This window comes from Ailuropoda melanoleuca, chromosome 16 (genome assembly GCF_002007445.2).
Source record: "Ailuropoda melanoleuca isolate Jingjing chromosome 16, ASM200744v2, whole genome shotgun sequence".
NCBI lineage: Eukaryota > Metazoa > Chordata > Mammalia > Carnivora > Ursidae > Ailuropoda > Ailuropoda melanoleuca.
Window position 1 is genome coordinate 11,180,598 of NC_048233.1, and position 18,444 is coordinate 11,199,041.

General features: G+C 45.1%; 1 protein-coding gene across 2 annotated transcripts in view; it reads left to right on the plus strand.

The window, feature by feature from the left end:
* Positions 1-231: 231 nt before the first annotated feature.
* The window catches only part of ETV6 (ETS variant transcription factor 6), a 141,773-nt gene continuing 123,560 nt past the window's right edge, over positions 232-18,444 (plus strand). Inside the window, exon 1 of one of the 2 annotated variants that reach the window (XM_034645140.1) lies at positions 232-362. Coding sequence is in view for 1 of the 2 variants with exons in the window: in XM_034645139.1 (XP_034501030.1) it covers positions 326-362 (37 nt within the window). In the remaining variant the exon portion in view is untranslated. The remainder of the gene's footprint in view (positions 363-18,444) is intronic. The other variant, XM_034645139.1, reaches the window with a different exon arrangement.

The window sequence follows — 18,444 nt, forward strand, 5'->3', positions numbered from 1 at the left end:
TTCCAGAGCCTTGTTCTAAATCCCAAATGCTGGAGATCTGAAAGACAAATTAAGTTTCTGGAGTGTCTGGAGAGGGGGCGAGGGGGATTGCTCTGAAGCCTGATCCACCAGCGCTCAAATGCTCCCCTCTCCCTTTTGCTCCGCACCCCTCTCCCTGCTTTCACACCCAAGTCAGTTCCAAGCCTTCATTGTCTTCTTCCCCCTCCCCTCTTCCTGCCCTTCTTTTTAACAGCAGGAACGAATTTCATATACACCTCCCGAGAGCCCGGTGCCAAGTTACGCTTCCTCGACTCCACTTCATGTTCCAGTGCCCCGAGCGCTCAGGATGGAGGACGACTCGATCCGCCTGCCCGCGCACCTGCGTGAGTGTTCTCGTGTGCGCGTGGGGGTGGGAGGGAGCACACACCCCACCACTGCCATAGGGACAGACGGACTGAGAGGGGAATGACTGACTGTTCAGGGGCAGGGGCGCGGGGGGGGGCGGCGCTTCGGGCTGGAGAGGGGCAAGCTCTGAAATTGTTACTTGGTGTCCACTTTGCAAAGCTCGTTTGCAGCACCCCCCCCCAAGAATGGCATTGAAAAGCTTGAGACTCCTGTCCCTTGTTGCCATGTTACCCCGACATCTGGAAATGTGCACTATATGGCAGAGTCCACTAAATGTCCTAAGAGGCAAAGTGAACTTTTTTGAAAAGTTTGCCTGTCTCCCTAAGTTCACACTTAACTGCTCTTTTTAGTATTTTCATAGGCCCTAAATTTTGGGCAGTTTCTGAGTCAGACTCCCTCCCTGCTTTGCTTTAAGGTATGTCTTCTTCCTTTCTTTACAGAGCCTCCTCTCCTTTTTTTAAATTTTTTTTAAAATGCATGCTGGCTGCTTTTCTTCCCTTCATTTTACTGCCTAGATATGGCCTCTCCATCCCGTCCTTTCTTCTCCTCCCCTCTCCTGTTCTCCGATGCCTGCGTTGCCTCTGCTGCTCTGGTCAGTTTGCGGTCTTTCCGCCTTTCTCTCTCAGATCATGTCTGTCCCTTGCCTCTCCCAGCTCCCTGTCTGAGTCCTCAACTTCAGCTTGGCAGAGCATCAGGGCTAACACACTTGTGCTCTTGGGGCCAGCCTCCAAAGCAGCCGACACCTGTCATTTCCTTTTTGTCTTTCTTTCCTGTGCTGCCGCCCAGCCTAGATGATACAGCGTGATGGGGCAGCTGGGGAGAATGAGTCACCTGGTTCCCACCCTGATCACTGTGGCCAAGAAAACGCCAGGCTTTCTGGCTTGAATATTGTCCCGAGGGTGCAGGTCCAGGTTATAGAAGACACGGGGGGTCACCTTGGCTCTTCCCTGGCTGATTCTGAATACTCCGGCGGTGGCACGGTTGTGCTTGCCGTGTCTTTCTGGCACAGTAACGCTCTCCAGGATGCTCGCCTCCCCTTATTCCATCCCTCCTCAGAAGCCAGAAGGTTCCTTGCTGAAAGTGGAGAACAAAAAGAGATTGAGGATGTAGGCTTCTCTTCGCTTGCCGTGTGAGAATTCAGGGAATCAGGTGACTGTTGCTGGGAGGTCCTAGGGGATATTGCTGGCTTATCCCTTCTCCTCCAGTGAGGAGGATTGTGGGGATTATGGGGAGGGGCTGAGGGCCAGGAGAGCCCTTCCTTCCCTCCTCCAGCTTGCTGCGGCCATCCCTCGGTATTTACAAAGTTGCTACAAGTGACAGTCAGCACATTCCAGCTTCACTTGGGCAAGGAGGTAAAGGGCAGGACTCCACTCTCCCATCTTCTCCACAGTGAACTTTTAAAGATGCGATTGGACCGGTAGCCGTGCCATGCCAGGATCATGACTGCGGGCACTGCTGTCCTTGGTAGACCGGAGTGTTGAGGCACCAGTGGAGTAGACAGGACTGGAAAAGAAATTGGAGTCAGCTAATAGCATCTTTTCCTCCAAAAGCTGTCCTGTGACCAGTATATTCACTTCAGGAATAGTCACTTCCAAATCGAACACGCTCATGCCATGCGGGCAACTATCCTACTGTCCTACTATCTAATCTCATTCATTCATTTATTCCGCAAATAGTTATTGATTATCTGTGCTGCACCAGCCGCTCTTCTGGATGCTGGGGATACCGAAACAAACAGAGCAGACCAAACTCCTTGTCCTTACAGAGTTTAAAGACGAGTACAGAGAAAAAAAATGTATGAACACTTGTCCCAAACAGAGATTTCTCTCATAGCTTTTTATCCCTTTGTTTTGAGACATTCCCCCCCCCCCCAAGGAGGCCCTAACTCTTGGTTCGCCTCTGGATGCCTTTATTTTTGGAAGCCCTTTTACCACAGGACTGCCTCCCCATAAGTAGTTACCATGGCAGAAGAAACAAAGAAACACACCAAACTAGCCAGTTAGAAGATCTTCATTCTTAATTAGTTCTGCTGTTAAACTAGCTGGTTGACTGTGAGTCAGTCATCATAATACCCCTTTTCCTACCATACAATATTGTGACGGGACAAGAGAACGTTTAACGGCCCTCTTCACTTTAAACTATCATGATCTTACTCAGGGAGTCCTTCTCCATACTTGGAACCGTCTCTTCTATACCAACAGTTTCTGGAGTAGACAGTTTCCTCATGGGCCTCAGCTGGGCTGCCTCCCACTGCTTTGCAGGCCCTACCAGGCACCTAGCACACAACCGTATTAGCCACTATTTGTTGTGAGATTGCCCTGGTCCAGGCCCTGTGTGGAGTGGTCTATGTAAATTATTTTATTTAATTCTCCCAGCAGTACCTGTAAGGTAGATGTTCTTTTAATATTCATGCCACACATAAGGAATTTAAGGCTTAGAGAATTTAAGGAACCTGCCAAGGTCACACAGTTAGTAAGGGGTAGAGTCAGGATTAAAACTAAGTTCTGTCTGACTCCACAGCCTAGGCTCTTGTCTATACACCACTGTGTAAGTGTGTTTAATAAATACTTTTTGGATAGGTGGATGAATTCAGGGTTGACACTCAGCCATATTCACCGATGTGGCTATAGTGGCTGAAATGGTTTATGGCTGGAATCTTCTAACTGTCAATGAGCTGTGGAATAATTTGCTTATGTCCCTCGGATGGTGAGATGCATGGATGAATGGATCCCCACTTATATAATGATCAGATATAAGATTGTAGCATCTTACTGCCGACCTTAGGATATAATCAGGTGTTAGAGTATAGATTCAGGTCAGGGCGATGCTTTTGCTGGCAGCCTGACTTTAGAGACCGGCCAGGTAATCTGCATGAGCCCTGTTATCCTGACGTGGACTGAATCCTCTGAAAATGGAGGCTTCCAGGTTCTTGCTCTTTGTCCTCAGCTGGGGCTTTCCACATGAGGCTGAGCTGCCCTCCTCCTTCTCCTGTTCTAGGATTCAGCTGCCCATCGAGCTGTTTGAGAAACATCTCATGTAGTCCCCAGGATGGTTGAGGCTGTGCCATATACTTGAAGATGCATCCCAGCTGGGTTTTCAAAACCTAAAAGAAAATAAATATTCTAACAAGGGAATTGGGTTATTGCTGTTTTAATCTGGGATTCCAGACAATTCCCAATGGAATGCTCATGGAAAGTACGGGGAAGAATCTGGAAGCCAAGACAGCAGCAGGACATTTATGGTATTGCTAGGTTGAAAGCTTTTTTAGCTGCTTGTTTTAAAGAGATACACACCAGACTGGTATGCCTCAAAGTCGTCTTCTTTTTAAAACCATTTGTCCGCATTGATCTCCAGATAAACCTTCTCACTTAACTCTTTTTCTCTTTTCATTCTTAAGTCAAAATACATCCTCTCCTGGTTGGAGGGAAGGCAGGGCTCATAATAGTGAAGATTCTCATACTGAGGGTTTCTCACCATTTTGTTCTGCAAATGCCAGCATTACCCAGTCTGAAGACACAGTGTGACAAATTAGCAAGCTATTGAGAAGTAGAAACTCATGCCTTTCCTTCTACTTGCCTGTGATTAAAACAAAGTGATAAATGGAGCAAAGCGTTAAGTGGTGATTATGAAGGACTTGCTAGGGCCACGAGGGGTAGCCTGGGCCTAGGAAAGGAGGAGAGCCAAGGGGAGAAGGGCCAGCCCCGCGCCATCCTGGCCTGGCCTCCTCGCTGCCCATAAGTGCAGGCCAGGCCCGTTAGCAGTCCTGCAGCAGGTTTCTGGAACCTGTCTGTTTTAGTAGGAGAGCAGACACAAGTATGTTTACTGAGAAGATAGGAAGGGCTTCTCCTTCTACAAAGGGTACTGACTTATTTTTAAGCTTGAGGGTAGAAGAGCTGAAGTACAACAATTGTAGCAGGTAGGTTAAGGACACAAAGTTCTAGTCCTTAATGGCAACTACGCCTCTCATTGTACCTTGAAAACACTTAAAGAGCCAAAGACCCCTCAGAGTGCCTAGAGGAGCTCACTCTTGATTCTCCAACCAGTGAAGGCCATTGCTTCATTCTCACTAGGGCCCTCATGGTGTGAGGGGGAGATTCCTTCTTCCTTCCTTTCTTCCTCCCTTTCTCCCTCCCTCTCTCCCTCTCTTTCCTTTCCTCCTTCCTTCCTACCTTCCTTCCTTCCAAGATTTTTCATTTATTTATTTGAGAGGGAGAGAGAAAGAGAAGAGTATGAGCACAAGCAGAGAGAGGGTCAGAGGGAGAAGCCAACCCCCAGCTGAGCAGGGAGCCTGATGTGGGACTCAGTCCCACAACCCTGGGATCATGACCTGAGCTGAAGGCGGATGCTTAACTGACTGAGCCACCCTTGCACCCCTGGGTGGGGGGAGACTTTTTCTAATTTTTCTGCCCAAAGACCACCTTCTTTTAAATTCCTGTGGGAGGTGTGTGTGGTGAGGGGGCAGTTATAGGTGCCTCATGAGGCAATGCCAACCGTCAGCCTCTAACAGTGCTGCTCAGGGCTGCCCATCTGACTGTAGTAAGTATACGTCACACTTATCAGGCAGAGTTTAATCACTAAATGCCTTTTCTTTATATTAAATTCCTTTTCACGTGATCATTTCGGATTGAGCTGATAGAATCACATCTAATCACAGGTTGACGTTATCTCTTTGCCCAGAGACTCTGCATTTTGCAGTGCCGGTTGGGCCTTCTAAAACCCCTGTGAATTGGTATTTAAAATTCAGAACCTAGGACTCATTCATCATTTTTAATAGGGTTACGGTTTATGATGTTGCAGATTAATAAATAGCCATAATAGCCACTCAGAGTTTTCTAGAATCGGAACACCAGAAATAGTCCCTTGGCTCTACTTCCTTTCCTTGTGAATCTTTCAAAATTCTTACATTACTACTCCTACTTGTGTGTGTTTAATAATTTAATTTAATGCCTTCCTTTGGAAACGTTACCTCGCGGCTCACCCACTTGGTGATTTTGCCTTCTCAGCAGAGTAACTGAGTTGAAGACAGTCATGTGGCAAGCAAGGCTATATTGGAACCAGGATAGTGAAAAGAGATGCAGTGCCTCGCTTTCCTAATTAGCTAGAGCAACCCACAATTTTATATACTTGCAAGTTAATTTTGTTCCCTAAGAAGAGGCAAAAATGGGAATTAAATATAATCATATTTCGTGTTTTATATTGTTACAAGCAACAGCATGTGCTCCTATATATTATCTCATTTAATTGGGCAACAGTCCTTGAAGTAGGTGTTACTAAGTCTGCTTAATTGATGAGGTGACTGTGGCACCAATAGGCCCACCAGATTGTCCAGATTCACCCAAGCCTGTGAAGAGCTGAATGCGGTGTCTACTTTGGAAGTCACCATTGAGGCTTCTTGGGAGAACACATAATGACAGAATCTTGTGGCATTGGAAGTAGCAACAGCACTGACTTTGGGGTCTGGGCGGCCATGGGTGCAGGGACTGGGAGCACCTTGGCTCTGGTCATGCACTTGGCCATTAATTTGAGCTGAACCTCAACAGGTCGGCTTCCACCAGGAACTAGAGGTGGTTACTGTGGATGATTCACTCTGCTCTTGCCCACCCGTCTCTGCTGTTCCTCTCTCTTTACTCTCTCATGAGCTCAGGTTGACGTTCAGTTTTCGTCTGCAACCAGAGGAACAGAGCTGGCCATGAAGGCCTCAGAGGGCCAGCTCCAGGAGTGGGGCTCAATCATGTCCCCACATTCCCTGGCATTTCACCAGGGATGACCTGGGAACAGGTCTCACTGCTTTTTTGGTGTTTCTACATGAAAAGGCTTGGTGGTAGAAAGGACTTGGATTTAGACAGACCTGAGTGGGCTTGCATTCCAGGGCTGCCTTTCTCTGTTGGAGAGATGATTTAACTTCTCTAAAACTCACGTGTCTAATACACTTACTCGCAAGGGTTCCCCATAAGCATCAGAGCTAACTTATGGGTAGCACCTCGCACAGTGTCCAGCAACTCACTAGAGCTCTTTCAGTTTCCAAAGCTGATGAATAGCCTGTGTAGGGGCTGGCTTCCTCGTTTTTAAGGGCCAAGAGAAGCATTTATGTCCCTGTTTGCTTTACTAAAGAAAGGGCATAGAGTTCTGTCCTCCTCATAGCATTGAGACTGATTTCCCTAAGTCACACTGGAAACGAGCTTTATTCTCTAACGATGCCGCCATCTCTGGGAGCTCAGTTCTCCTCTCAGGCCCTTTCCTACCCGCACACTCTCTGTACCTCTGTCTGGCACTGGCCTTGCCCAAATCTGTAAGTCTCCTTCCTCAGCCTTCCCCACTGTTCTTCTAAAACCTAGCAAGTCCTCCCCTGTCCTCTGCTGTTATCAGTGTTCCAAAAATGGCCTCTCCTCGCACAGCTGCCTGTGACGTGGCGTGACGTCACCAGCAGAGTTGAGGCGAGGACATGGGGAAGATTTAATTCTCAGTCAGCATCTGGCGAAGCAGTAAGGACTTCTAACAAAGATGGCCAGCCACCCGTGTTTTAGATCTGTTTCCCTTAAGCCTTCCTTTGGGTGCCTCCACTTTTCACATTCAGATGCTTGAAGGCTCTCTACTTTTCCAGCAGCACACGTGGCCATATCAGGGCCCGGCTTCGCTGCTTCAAACAGCTTGAAGAGAAAAAACAGCCCGCCACAGAACAGCCAGGATGCTTTGGAAGGGAAATTTCCTTTTTGGGCTTGCAGTCTGAAAGAATTTCCGATGCAGGCAGACGTTAATTCCTAGCTCCATGCTTCCTGATAAGGAAGCAGCTTCAATAAATGCAGCTATTTATAGATGTCTTTTTTTTTTTAAATATATAACCAGAGGTCTATTGACCTTTTCTTTCACTTTGCATTTCATGCCATGCGCTCCGTGTACATTTAAGGCAGTTCCTCCGGCAGAAGCTCTGACAAAGCGCCTGTGATCTGGGGGGATGGGGAAGGGAGGGCTCTCCGTGTCCTTGGAATTCTGAAGTCGACGTTTAGAAGCTTTTGGCAATTGGTGGTCCCTACCTGGTGCTGTGGGAGATTGAGGTGAGCCCAGAGACGCCCCGCGCTATTCTAGACCCAATATTGAGAGGTGATGACGGAGTAAGCCAGACAGCCATTTACAAGTAAGAGCCCATGAGAACCAGTCAGTCCTCTGAGTAGAGCCTTGCACTTCAGGAGATACAGGATATTCCCATTTCTTCTGTCTCCTCTCAACTGTCTCCCGTCGGACTTCCCAACCATCAGGACCTCTGTGGTCTTTCTCTTGGCATATTAGGGCCCCTGTCCATGAGTTCCATGGCCAACTTCATGTATAACTAACTACACAATCCTTGCGGACAGGCATGCTGAAGATCGAGTGTGATGTTGGCTTGAAATGGCTTTCCTAGGTTACTCTTCACGTCCTCTTCATTATGACAAAGCGTTGACTGGGCTGAGTCTATACAAATAGGATAAAGTTTCCGTTCTCAAATGACAGATATTTTTCTCCCATTTTGCTTCACGCCTAAGTTAAATCTTATCAGTAGCTCAGACTCTTGGAATTTCTGACAGGAATGACTTTGACCACCTCATCTTCATGTGTTTCTGGAGGTAAAAGTTGCCACGGACCTTTGGATGTTAACTGATTTCACCGTTGCCATAGGAGGATTCTGGGTCAGTTGCCTGAACCTTCCATGTGTGTTTTGGGGCTTCTCCCTTCTAGTGCCTTCTGAAGCAAGGTAGAGCAGGATTTGAGAAATAGAAACTGCCCCTGGCTGTGGCCACATGCTGCCTGTAAATTCCCAAGAATAATTAGTTACCCTGCCCTGATAGTTCCTGCTTCCATCTTGGGTAGGTGGATTAAACTCCATTCCTTTGAAATTAGACTCTATTTCTGTTTCCTCTAGATCATGGATAGAAATAGCCTCAAATGGAGCTCTAAGATTTCAGTAATGGAAATGCAGATTGCAGATCTAGGTACTGGATAAAGAGCTGCAGACGCCCGGTGGATGCAGATTAGGTGCCTGGAAGCGAGAGCCTAACCCAGGCGGGGCATGTCCGGAACCCTTTATTCAGCTGTTTGCTGGGGCTGGGTTCTCTACCCTGGGTTGGGAGCAGTAGCGTAAGTGGTTCATTGAGGAGGGTGAAGGTTTGTAACAATCATTTGGAAAAAAAAAAAAAAGGCACCTAGGTGAGTCTCGAAGGGCGTGGAATAGTAATATCTTAAGAAAAATGACAGGAGTAGCAGGCAATCTATCTAGCTCCACCTTAGAAGTCACAATACTAGGATTTAATTACCCATTTGTTTTCTAGGAGTGGCTTATCTTTGCCAGTGATTTTCTTTTTTCTGTTGTCCTGCTCCACTTGCCAGTTTGCCAGAACTCTGCTTCCCCTTATGAGCCAGTCTGAGGCCAATTATGTATAAGATACCACTGTCAAGAAATTTCTGTGGCAGTAATGTGTGGAATAAGGGATCATTGTCACTTCGGTTCATTGAGCACTTCCTATTTGCCAGGACCTTCATGTATATTATTCTGAATGATCCCCAACACTGCAAGGTAGATATTGTATCTGTATCTGTATCCGAGGCTCAGAGTGGTAAATCACTTGCCAGAGGTCACACAGAGAGAAGGTGAAGGAGCCATGATTTGAATCCAGATCGAACCTCAAAGCTTAGGTTTTTTGTCACTTCACTTTGTTGCTTCTTCATTAGGAGCTGATAGAAGTCGTGGTTAGAAGCTGTTGGTTAGGGGCGCCTGGGTGGCACAGCGGTTAAGCGTCTGCCTTCGGCTCAGGGCGTGATCCTGGCATTGTGGGATCGAGCCCCACATCAGGCTCTTTCGCTATGAGCCTGCTTCTTCCTCTCCCACTCCCCCTGCTTGTGTTCCCTCTCTCGCTGGCTGTCTCTATCTCTGTCGAATAAATAAATAAAATCTAAAAAAAAAAAAAAAGAAGAAGAAGCTGTTGGTTAGAAGGAGAAAATCCAAGCTACCAGCTTGATTTTTTTTTTTTAATTTAAGAGAAATTTTTATGAACTACCAACAAGGAGGGCCAAAGGGAGGAAATGAGTGACATAAACTAAATTATGTTGTGAAGTAATGGAAGAAAAGTTTTCAAATTCAGTTCTCTATGCAGACTGTTACTTGTAGTGTATTTTCAGGTACCTCTATAATTCTGGAATGTTAGAAACAAAATTAAATGGAAAAGAGATGCTCCACCTCCCAGATGATTATAAAACAGCAAGAACGATGATGTGCTCAAATGGAGATTATATTAATGAGTTCGCGAAATAAAGCTTTCCACTTCCTAATACTTTCTGTTAGTCTGACATGCTTCAGAAAAATTGTATGACGTCTCCGTGCCTCAGTTTACCAACATGGCATATGTTCTAGGAAATTCTACCACAGGGTAATAGAGCAGGGAGTGCACTCATCTGGGGTTGGTTCTCTGCACGTTGGCCTAGCATGCTCATTAGCAGGGGGTCATCCCAAACAATCTGTTCTTTCTCCCAGGGTTGCAGTTTCTTCATACGTAGTCTGATTCGCCTGGTCCTTCACAGCTCAAACATTTTATTTGTTCTCTAATTACAGAAGAGAAATGCGAGGGATATTAGCAGTGGAGCATTGTCTATAAATGCTGAGTATCATGATCATTCACTTGACTTCTGTCACTCAACATCAGATTTTAGTTCATATGGTGGTATTTTAGTGACACAGGAGATTGTCCTCTACTTTAGCTCTGATTGTCTTGTGAGGATGCCCTCTTGCAAGGAACTATGGAAAGTCTCAACACCTGATACCATTGGACACTTCCCTACACTGCCCGTGGTCGAGATCAGGTACGGAAGCAGTTCCTCAACCTTGCAAGTTTTCTGAAGGCCATTGTGGCCGCTAGCCCCTTACACGGGGTCCTGGGAACCTTCCCTCTGATCTCAGGCCTGTTCCCTATTTCTCATAGCCCTGACAACTGTCTGTGAGTTGGCTCTTTGCCCAGTGCATTATGCACAGGTGTGGCTTCTGGTAACTACCTACTTGACCCCAACTGCACCATTTGTGGGAATCCCCTCTGCAACTTGAGGCACGTTTGCCTTTCCTGTAACCTGTAAAAATGGCAATCTGCATTTTGCTCTCTCTGTAGATGCCCACTGGGTTTCCGGCTTGACAAAGCCAGCTGATCTGCATGGATAGGGCCACGCTATCCTCCTTCTTCAGCCAGCCTCATAGCACATGCACAATTAATACTGCATTAATTAATTATGGGGTGGGGAAGCACAGTTGGCAAGGGAATGAAGGCTTTCAGCTTCTAAAGTGAAGGCTTTGATGCTGAGCTTTAAAGTACATTTCCATCCGCCCCAGCCGGCAAAGAGAATCTGTGACACTTATACCATCCCATGGGCATGAAAACTCACACCCAAAAAACTATTTCTAAATAGGGGCCCTGAACTTGTTACTCAAATCATCTGCTTGTTGCCCCAGGCTATGAAAAAGGGGTGTAGGATCTCGGAGAAAAGAATTGTTCAAAGCAGTAGTGATTCGTGAGCAAAGCTGATGAATGGTTTTATTTTGCCTCCTGAAGGAGCTCTCGGGTCACCAACATCAGGAACTCATTGTCGAGAAATAAATATAAGCAGGTGACTTGGTGCCAGCCCTCTTGAGGAAATAAAATTACTCTTTCTTCTTCCTCCTTCTGTGCGTTACTTGAGGAAGTAGCCCAAAGGCAGTGCAAGTTCACAAACCTGTTATTCTGATGGGTCGGAAGGTTCCTTTGTCTTGGGCAGATTTTCCTACTACAAATGAACAAAGTGGGGGAGAAAACGCTTTCTTTTCTTTTTCATTCTGATTTCTTCCACACCAGCGTTCTCATAGTTCTGACTCCCACACTTACTCTTTTCACTTCTTGTGCGAGGTGGTGGTGAAGCCGCCTCACGAAATCCCCGCCCTAGACGGATAGTTCTCGTTCCCCTATTTACAGCTCTGTGTCAGGCATTTTGTGTGGTGCTCTGGCTGCCTCTAACATTTGGCCATGACTCAAATATTCACCCAGATATTTGGGATTTTATTTAAAGGTCTTTTAGAAACACAAAAGCAGAAATTCCCTGAGAGAGATATTCCTCACTTGAAAGCCATGGGTTATAAATGTCCTTTTATTTATTTATTTATTTATTTATTTATTAAAGATTTTATTTATTTATTTGACAGAGAGATAGCCAGTGAGAGAGAGAACACAAGCAGGGGGAGTGGGAGAGGGAGAAGCAGGCTCGCCGAGATCACGCCCTGAGTCGAAGGCAGACGCTTAACCGCTGTGCCACCCAGGCACCCCTATAAATGTCCTTTTAAAACTACACTTTAGTTCTCTGATCACACCGAGAGGAACTTCAGAGGCCCACAGAAATCTAAACAGATGTAAAATTTGTTTGGACCTTGTAAAAGGAAAAATTTTTTTCTTTCGATTTTTAGGCAAAGAAAAATTTTACTTCAGATGAATTCAAATGATTCTGTGTTATACAGTTTCATAGCTGTGACTCCAGATATCGGCTTCCCAGAACTTCTGTGGTGATTCCTGGTACTCAAATTGATCCTGGGAAAGAACTCGAAGAAATATGACTGAATTCTGTAGCACTGGCCTTGTATACCTAGCTGTGAGTCAGTCTCCTCCTGTCTTGTACTTTTTTGCTTGCTAAAGGAGTATTGAGATTCAGAGAGTGGCTGGCTTCTAAACTTTTACTGTCCCGATGACACTACTGTGGATCTGGGACAGAGAGTTTATAGTTGTGCACCAGGCCAGTGTTAATGCTTTGGCAGGGTATGTGGTCACCCAGTTGCAGTGATTTAAGAGGGCCCTGAACTTAAATATCTCCTACCATGATGTCTGAAGCCCACTGTTAAGATACATTCCTTTTGGATTGGGCATTATCTCTACCAAGCTCTATTTTTTAACAGTAAGTTGGTAGGATAACAGCTAGTACCTTGGAGAGTGATAATTATTTCCTTAAGTCCCTGATGTCTTAATGAAAATTAGTTTATCAAATCTCTTGAATCTTTTGAAATAGAAGAACCACGGCTAAGGGAGGGAGGAGAGTTGGGAAAAACTCTATAATTTTGCTTGGGGCTGGCCTTCTCCATGGAGAAGACTGATGTAAAATTGGTTGGAAAATCCAGGCCCCTTGATTTAGACAAAACATGTGAACCTGGACCTCTGAGACCAAGATGAGTAATCTGATATTTACCATGTCTGGCTGTTGCTCTCAAGACATTGCCAGCGTCAGTATTGACTGAACAAAGTTGGACCTCGTTCGGCACATGATCGGCTTGACAACATGGGAGTCGGCTTCATTGCCTTGAGAGGAGGAGAGAATTTCAAATCTGAATCCTTAAGCCTTTCAGCCATTCTTAACCAAAATGACTTTGCCTCTGAAGTGACGATGTGTTTGATTGTAATGCCAAGACCATGCTGCTATTATAAGGGACCTGTTAATCTAAGTCTCAAGTTGAAGTGGTCAGGAAAATCTTGACTTGTGGAGAATTTAAAGGAGCTAGCCAGAAGTGAGTGTGGCTTATTTGAGGAGTGGGTGTGTGGAATTTGTGAGGAAGATCCTTCGTAGCTGTCTGTATGGAGTAATAACCACCATTTATTGAGTGCTTATGGAAGGCACTTTTCACATGTAGTTTATCATTTAATCCTCATGACAGCCCTACAGGCGAGTTTTATTATCCCCACTTCACTGATGAAAAGTCAGGTTGAAAGAGGTCAAGGAACTTGGCCCGAGTCACAGAGCTGGTAGTTGGCAGAGCAGGTTTCCTCAGACTCCGCTCCACACTCTCCCTCCCAAATACAAGCCAAAGGCCTATTCTCTCGACCATTCTCTTTGAGAACATGAAAAATAACATTGGGTGCCCCTATGAGATTCAACTGTGGTTAAAACCTCATAAATTTTAGAAAAATAGAATAACTCACTAAAATAAAGTTATAAATCCACTCCACAGAAAATATCTACCACAACCCCACAAACTTAGGGTTAATATATTCAGATTTCAGTGAGCTGTATGATTCTCACCAGTCCCTTAAATATCTCTCTGTTTCCTGGTAAACAATATTCCTTGCAGAGTCCTGGCACAGGAATAGCGTAATAAGAGCAGATAATCTATCGCCCCACCATTCTAGTGCAATCGAATTGCAGGGTGAAAATCCAGGCTGCCTCATTCCCTCATCTGTCTGTGTCTCTCTTTGTCCCACTGCCGGCTCTACAGTTCGAAGTTCAATGCCACTCCCTTTTTTTGTGCTTTAGGTCTCTGTGTTGTTTCCTTTAGACACACACATTTTTTTTTTTTTTTTTTTTTTTGTTGAAGTGATTTGAAATGGAAAATTGAAAACTTAACTATGCGTCTGGCAGTTTCCTGCTAATATGCCTCTCTGCTAAGAAGCTACAGAAAATACTATATATTATTATTCACTTCACAGCTGCTCCGGGCGCTCACCCACTTAGTCATTCACAATATGTCTGAGAGATTAGTTTTACAAGGCTGTGGTTTGAGATATTTTTCCCGTCCATGTTTTCCTTAAAATCGTCACTGGGGGAAATTCGTGTAGAAAAAAAAATCCACCACCCTTGATAAAAGGGAATTTGGTAACATACGTGCTTTAGAAGCTCTAGCGGGCTCTTTTATTTTCTTGCACCCTCTTCATTTGAAATACTGCAGTCTTTCGGTGACAGGTCTCAAGTCAGTGTGTGGGACCGAGAGCGAACAAGAGTAAGTGTTTTGCTCCAGTGTGGTTATAAACCTCCTATTTTGGTGTCAGATGTGTGAGAGAAATCACTGCTGTGATTTCAGGCAAAGGTGGTAAATTATGCCATAATAATACTGCTTCGTCTCGATGGCCAGATCTGATTTGTTTTGTTTTGTTTTATTTTTTTACTATTTAAACTCCAGGAAGGCAGGGATTTTTACCTGTTTTATTTACTGTTTTCTCCCAGGTACCAAGAACAGTACCGGGCACATAGTAGGCCCACAAGGGAAAATCATTTGGTCCTTTGTTTAGTAAGAACAGCTGTGGAAATGCAGTTTGGGGCCCTCTTTGTGTAAGCATTCATGATAGCAAATGAGACTTAGGAAAAAAACTGGGAAGATGTGGGAAACATAAAAATAAAATGCTTAGAGTAAGACCAGAGTCCCTCGCTCCACGACCCCTCCCCACCCCTGCACACAAACGAAGTTGTCCTGATGTTCCGAGTCTGTTAAAACTAAGAAAGTTTTAACTGAAAAAAGAGAAGGGGCGCTTTTTTGTGGATGTGCCCCTGGGTGAATGTGGGGTGCCTGTTTATGGGCGTGTTTGTGTGTGCTAAGGAGGTCAGTCTACAGATGGGTCCACTTCTCGGTGAAAAGTGCAGGCACCAAATCCCTCTTGGAGTGCTAGAGCTGTCACTGGTACATGGGGGCGGGGGCAAGGGCACAGGAGAATAAGAAGAGAGAGGAAGGGGTGGGCCAGGGGCAGTTTCAGTGGGGTCCCCACCCCCGGGGTGAGAGCCGAACTGTTTATCCCGACATCCCAGCAGCAGCAGAAAGCCAGGGGTGTTTTCAGGACTCAGCTGCCAAAGTTTCTTGAAACAGCTCTGCTCAAAGGCATATGCTGGGCTCACTTCTGAGGGAAATTTCCTTTTTGGGGAAGTTGAAGCAAAGGAATTTCCTGTGTGGGCAGACAGAGCTTCCTGACTTGAAGGCTTCTTGGAAGGGAAACAGTTTCATAATGAAATGACAAATTAAAGACATACCAGCCGGGTTCACTTCAAAACAGCTATTGAGAGTACAGGCAAAGCCCTATTATACTCCCTCACAGAACAAAAATAAATCCCATCCTGACAGGTTTCTGTATGCTGGATTATATCCGTCCCCCCGCACCTTCCTTCACAGCCTTCTTCCTCTCCCTTCCTCCCACCCCCGCCATTAGCTGCCACCATCTCTATCTTTAACCGCTCCCGGGAGCAGCCGGCGAGGAGGTTTGGAGCATCTCTTGCCGCCTCGCTTTGTGGCTTCGCCCATCCCTGACCTACATGGAGGCCTTACAGGTTATGTCACAGCGCCATGCTGCTAAGACTCACAGAAATGACCTCTTTCCTTCCCCCTCTGACACAAACAATGATTGAAGATGTCTTTAGCAATGGGGTAAAAAAAAAAAAAATGCAGCCATTTCCTTGGGCTGGCCTTTAAAATCTTGTACACGGTACATGTCAGTGCTATTCTGCTCTGGGGAGCTGGGTCTGAGGTCTTTGCTTTGTGGAAGGAAATAAGGGGCTGTGTTGGCACCGAGGATGTCTTTATACATGTCGTTCTCTGCATTTCAGTCAGCCTGCGTTTTTTAAATTGACACGAAGATGCCTTATGAAGTAACTTTCTTTTTTCAGTGGAACAGACTAGGAGAAAGAATGATGGCCGTATGATTTGTGGGTCAGAATTCATTAGTCTGAGGCTAACAAAGGGAAACCACATAGTTTTAGAACCAGGTGTCTGAGTTCAAGAGCCAGCTCTAGCAGTATACGACTAGCAGTGTAACCTTGGACAAGTCACTTAACTTCTGGCCTCAGTTTCCTTATCTCTGAAATGGGTACAGCAAAACCCTTTTCACACTGTTGTGAGGAAATTAGATTATGATTTCAAAAACACTCTGTAAACTCCTCCAAAGCCTTTGCCAAAGGGCACTTGTTATTTAGCCATGATTGGGGTCTTTGGGGATTGAAATACAATATTAGGTTGAAAGAGCAAAACTGTGGAATTTGTTGATCGATTTGGCAAGTATTTCTTACAGATTTTTCTATGCGTACAGCATGCTTGGGCTCTGTGGGGAGAAATACACAAAGGATGAAATTTTGAGCGGCCACAGAAAGAATCTCGAACTTGGGGCCAGGAGGCCAGGGTTCAATCCTGGCTGTCATTCAATAGCTCTGTGGCTTGGGGTGGACTATTTAACCACGATGAGCCTCAGTTGCTTCTTTGTAAAACTGGGGGAAATCAGACTCTATGACTTTAGTCAGTTCTACCAAGTTCTGCCATTGGATAAGCGATTTTAAGAGGTTTCGGCCTTTGGCAGTTGTTTATAGGATTTATTCTAAAGAGCGAGGAAGAACAATTCACTGTATAACAGCCTGTCTGGTGAAGAAACTTGCATTAAAAAGCTAGATATTTTTTATTAGTAGACCTGATAAAAACAGGAAACAATGAGTGCATACTATGTCATTTGTAACAAGTCGGTTTTGGGTGTTTCTGAGTGAATGCCAATTTAAAAGTAACTAGGATCCTGGGTTGAACATGGCGGTTTCCTCAAGAGAACTTGTCTCAGGATTTTGATTTACCTTCTCTCAGCTGCTTCAGGGGATGCTCAGCATGTTTCCAAATGGTTGTTCATTGAAGCCATTTCCATCGTGGATATCCTTGTCCAAATAGGCTTCTAGGAGAGAGGCCACGATGTTGACTGGTCCTGCCGATCAGGTTTTAGTATGTGCTGATCTGTAATTTAAGGACTGACACATTATTCTTCCTCCAGTTTCAGTTGGTATGAGTAAAGGACTCTTAGTGACTTTGCCTTGAAGCATGTTTTCTCAGCATTTTGATTGGAGAAAACTGAGGTATTAGAAAAACTTGATACCGTGTATAAAATCACAGTTGCAAAAGGGTGACAAGCCAAGCATTGTGTAAACAGCTGTCACTTACTGGGTGTGTGCTCTGTGTTCCTAGTGCTCTAATAAATTGTCTCATTAATTTTATTCTCCCAACGAGTCTGAGAGGTGGGTGATATTATCTTCACTTCGCAGATACAGAAACTAGAGCTTTGAAATGTTAAGTAATTTGCTCAAGGCCACAGAACTGGTTGGTGTTTGAGCCACAATTTGAACCCAGGCCGATCTGCTCCAGAACCTGTGCTCTTTATCCCTTCTTGGCGGCCCATCTGTGTTGTCAGCCGTTTTAAGTTGACCTCAGTGCTTAGAAGCGAAGTCAAACCTGTCCCGGGCGCCTGAAAAGAAATGGCACTAACCCTGTAGTCTTGCAATGGCAGACTCTTGTAATGGTAGAAAAGCCTGTGGAAAATAATATACGTGGGCAATAAACTGAGCAAACATAACCGTGCCCTTCGCCTCTGGAAGAGCGCCCCATTCTGGTTAATCCTAGGGCCAAGTTGGCCTGGAGTCTCACTGGCCAGTTCTGGCCACACCTTTTCAATTAGGACAGAAATGGCCATGCTTGTCGTGTTTCAGATAGGTAAGGAAAGTGCCTGGTGCCAGGTTGCATCCTTTTCCTTGTGAAATTCTTTGGAAATACTGTGTGTAGCTGCCTGGCGTTGTTCTGAAGAAAATTCAAATCTTGTTCTACTCAACAAGCATCGATTGAAGACTGTGCTCAGTGCTAGGGATACAAGGATGAGTAAGGTAGGAACTCAGTCCTAGAAAGCAGAAACTTGGATAATCATTCAACAAAACCAGTGTTCATTGAGACTCTCCTGTGCCCAGTAGAGTAGTAATTACAAGAAATAAATATCTCAAAAATTTGTAAGAATATGTTTTAAATCTCCACAGAAAGTATGGGTTTTTTTTTCTTGATTTCTGTTTGATTTTATTAACTTGCCTCTGTACAGTAAGTTTATAGTGTGTGTCCTCTTGTTTAAGTCCAAAGTTTTATAATTTGTCACTTACTTGACTACACTATAAATAGCTCCATAATCTCTCCTCCTCGTTCTGTTGTTAATCTCATATTTCTTCCCCAGAGAATATAGATTTTCTTTAAAAGGTTTCTTTCTTTCTTTGAGAGAGAGGGCACGCCAGTGGGGAAAGGGGCAGAGGGAGAGAATATCCAAGCAGATTCCCGCCAAGCGTGGAGCCCGTCACAGGGCTCAATCCCACAAGCCATGAGATCAGGACCTGAGCCAAAACCAAGAGTTGAATGCTGAACCGACTGAGCCACCCAGGCACTGAGGAATATAGATTTTTAAAATTATTTTTCAATAAAAACCAAAATATTTTTAAGATTCACTTATATTTAAAACACAGATAACATTCAGGAGAAAATCTGGGGGGAAAAATGGGATTTTG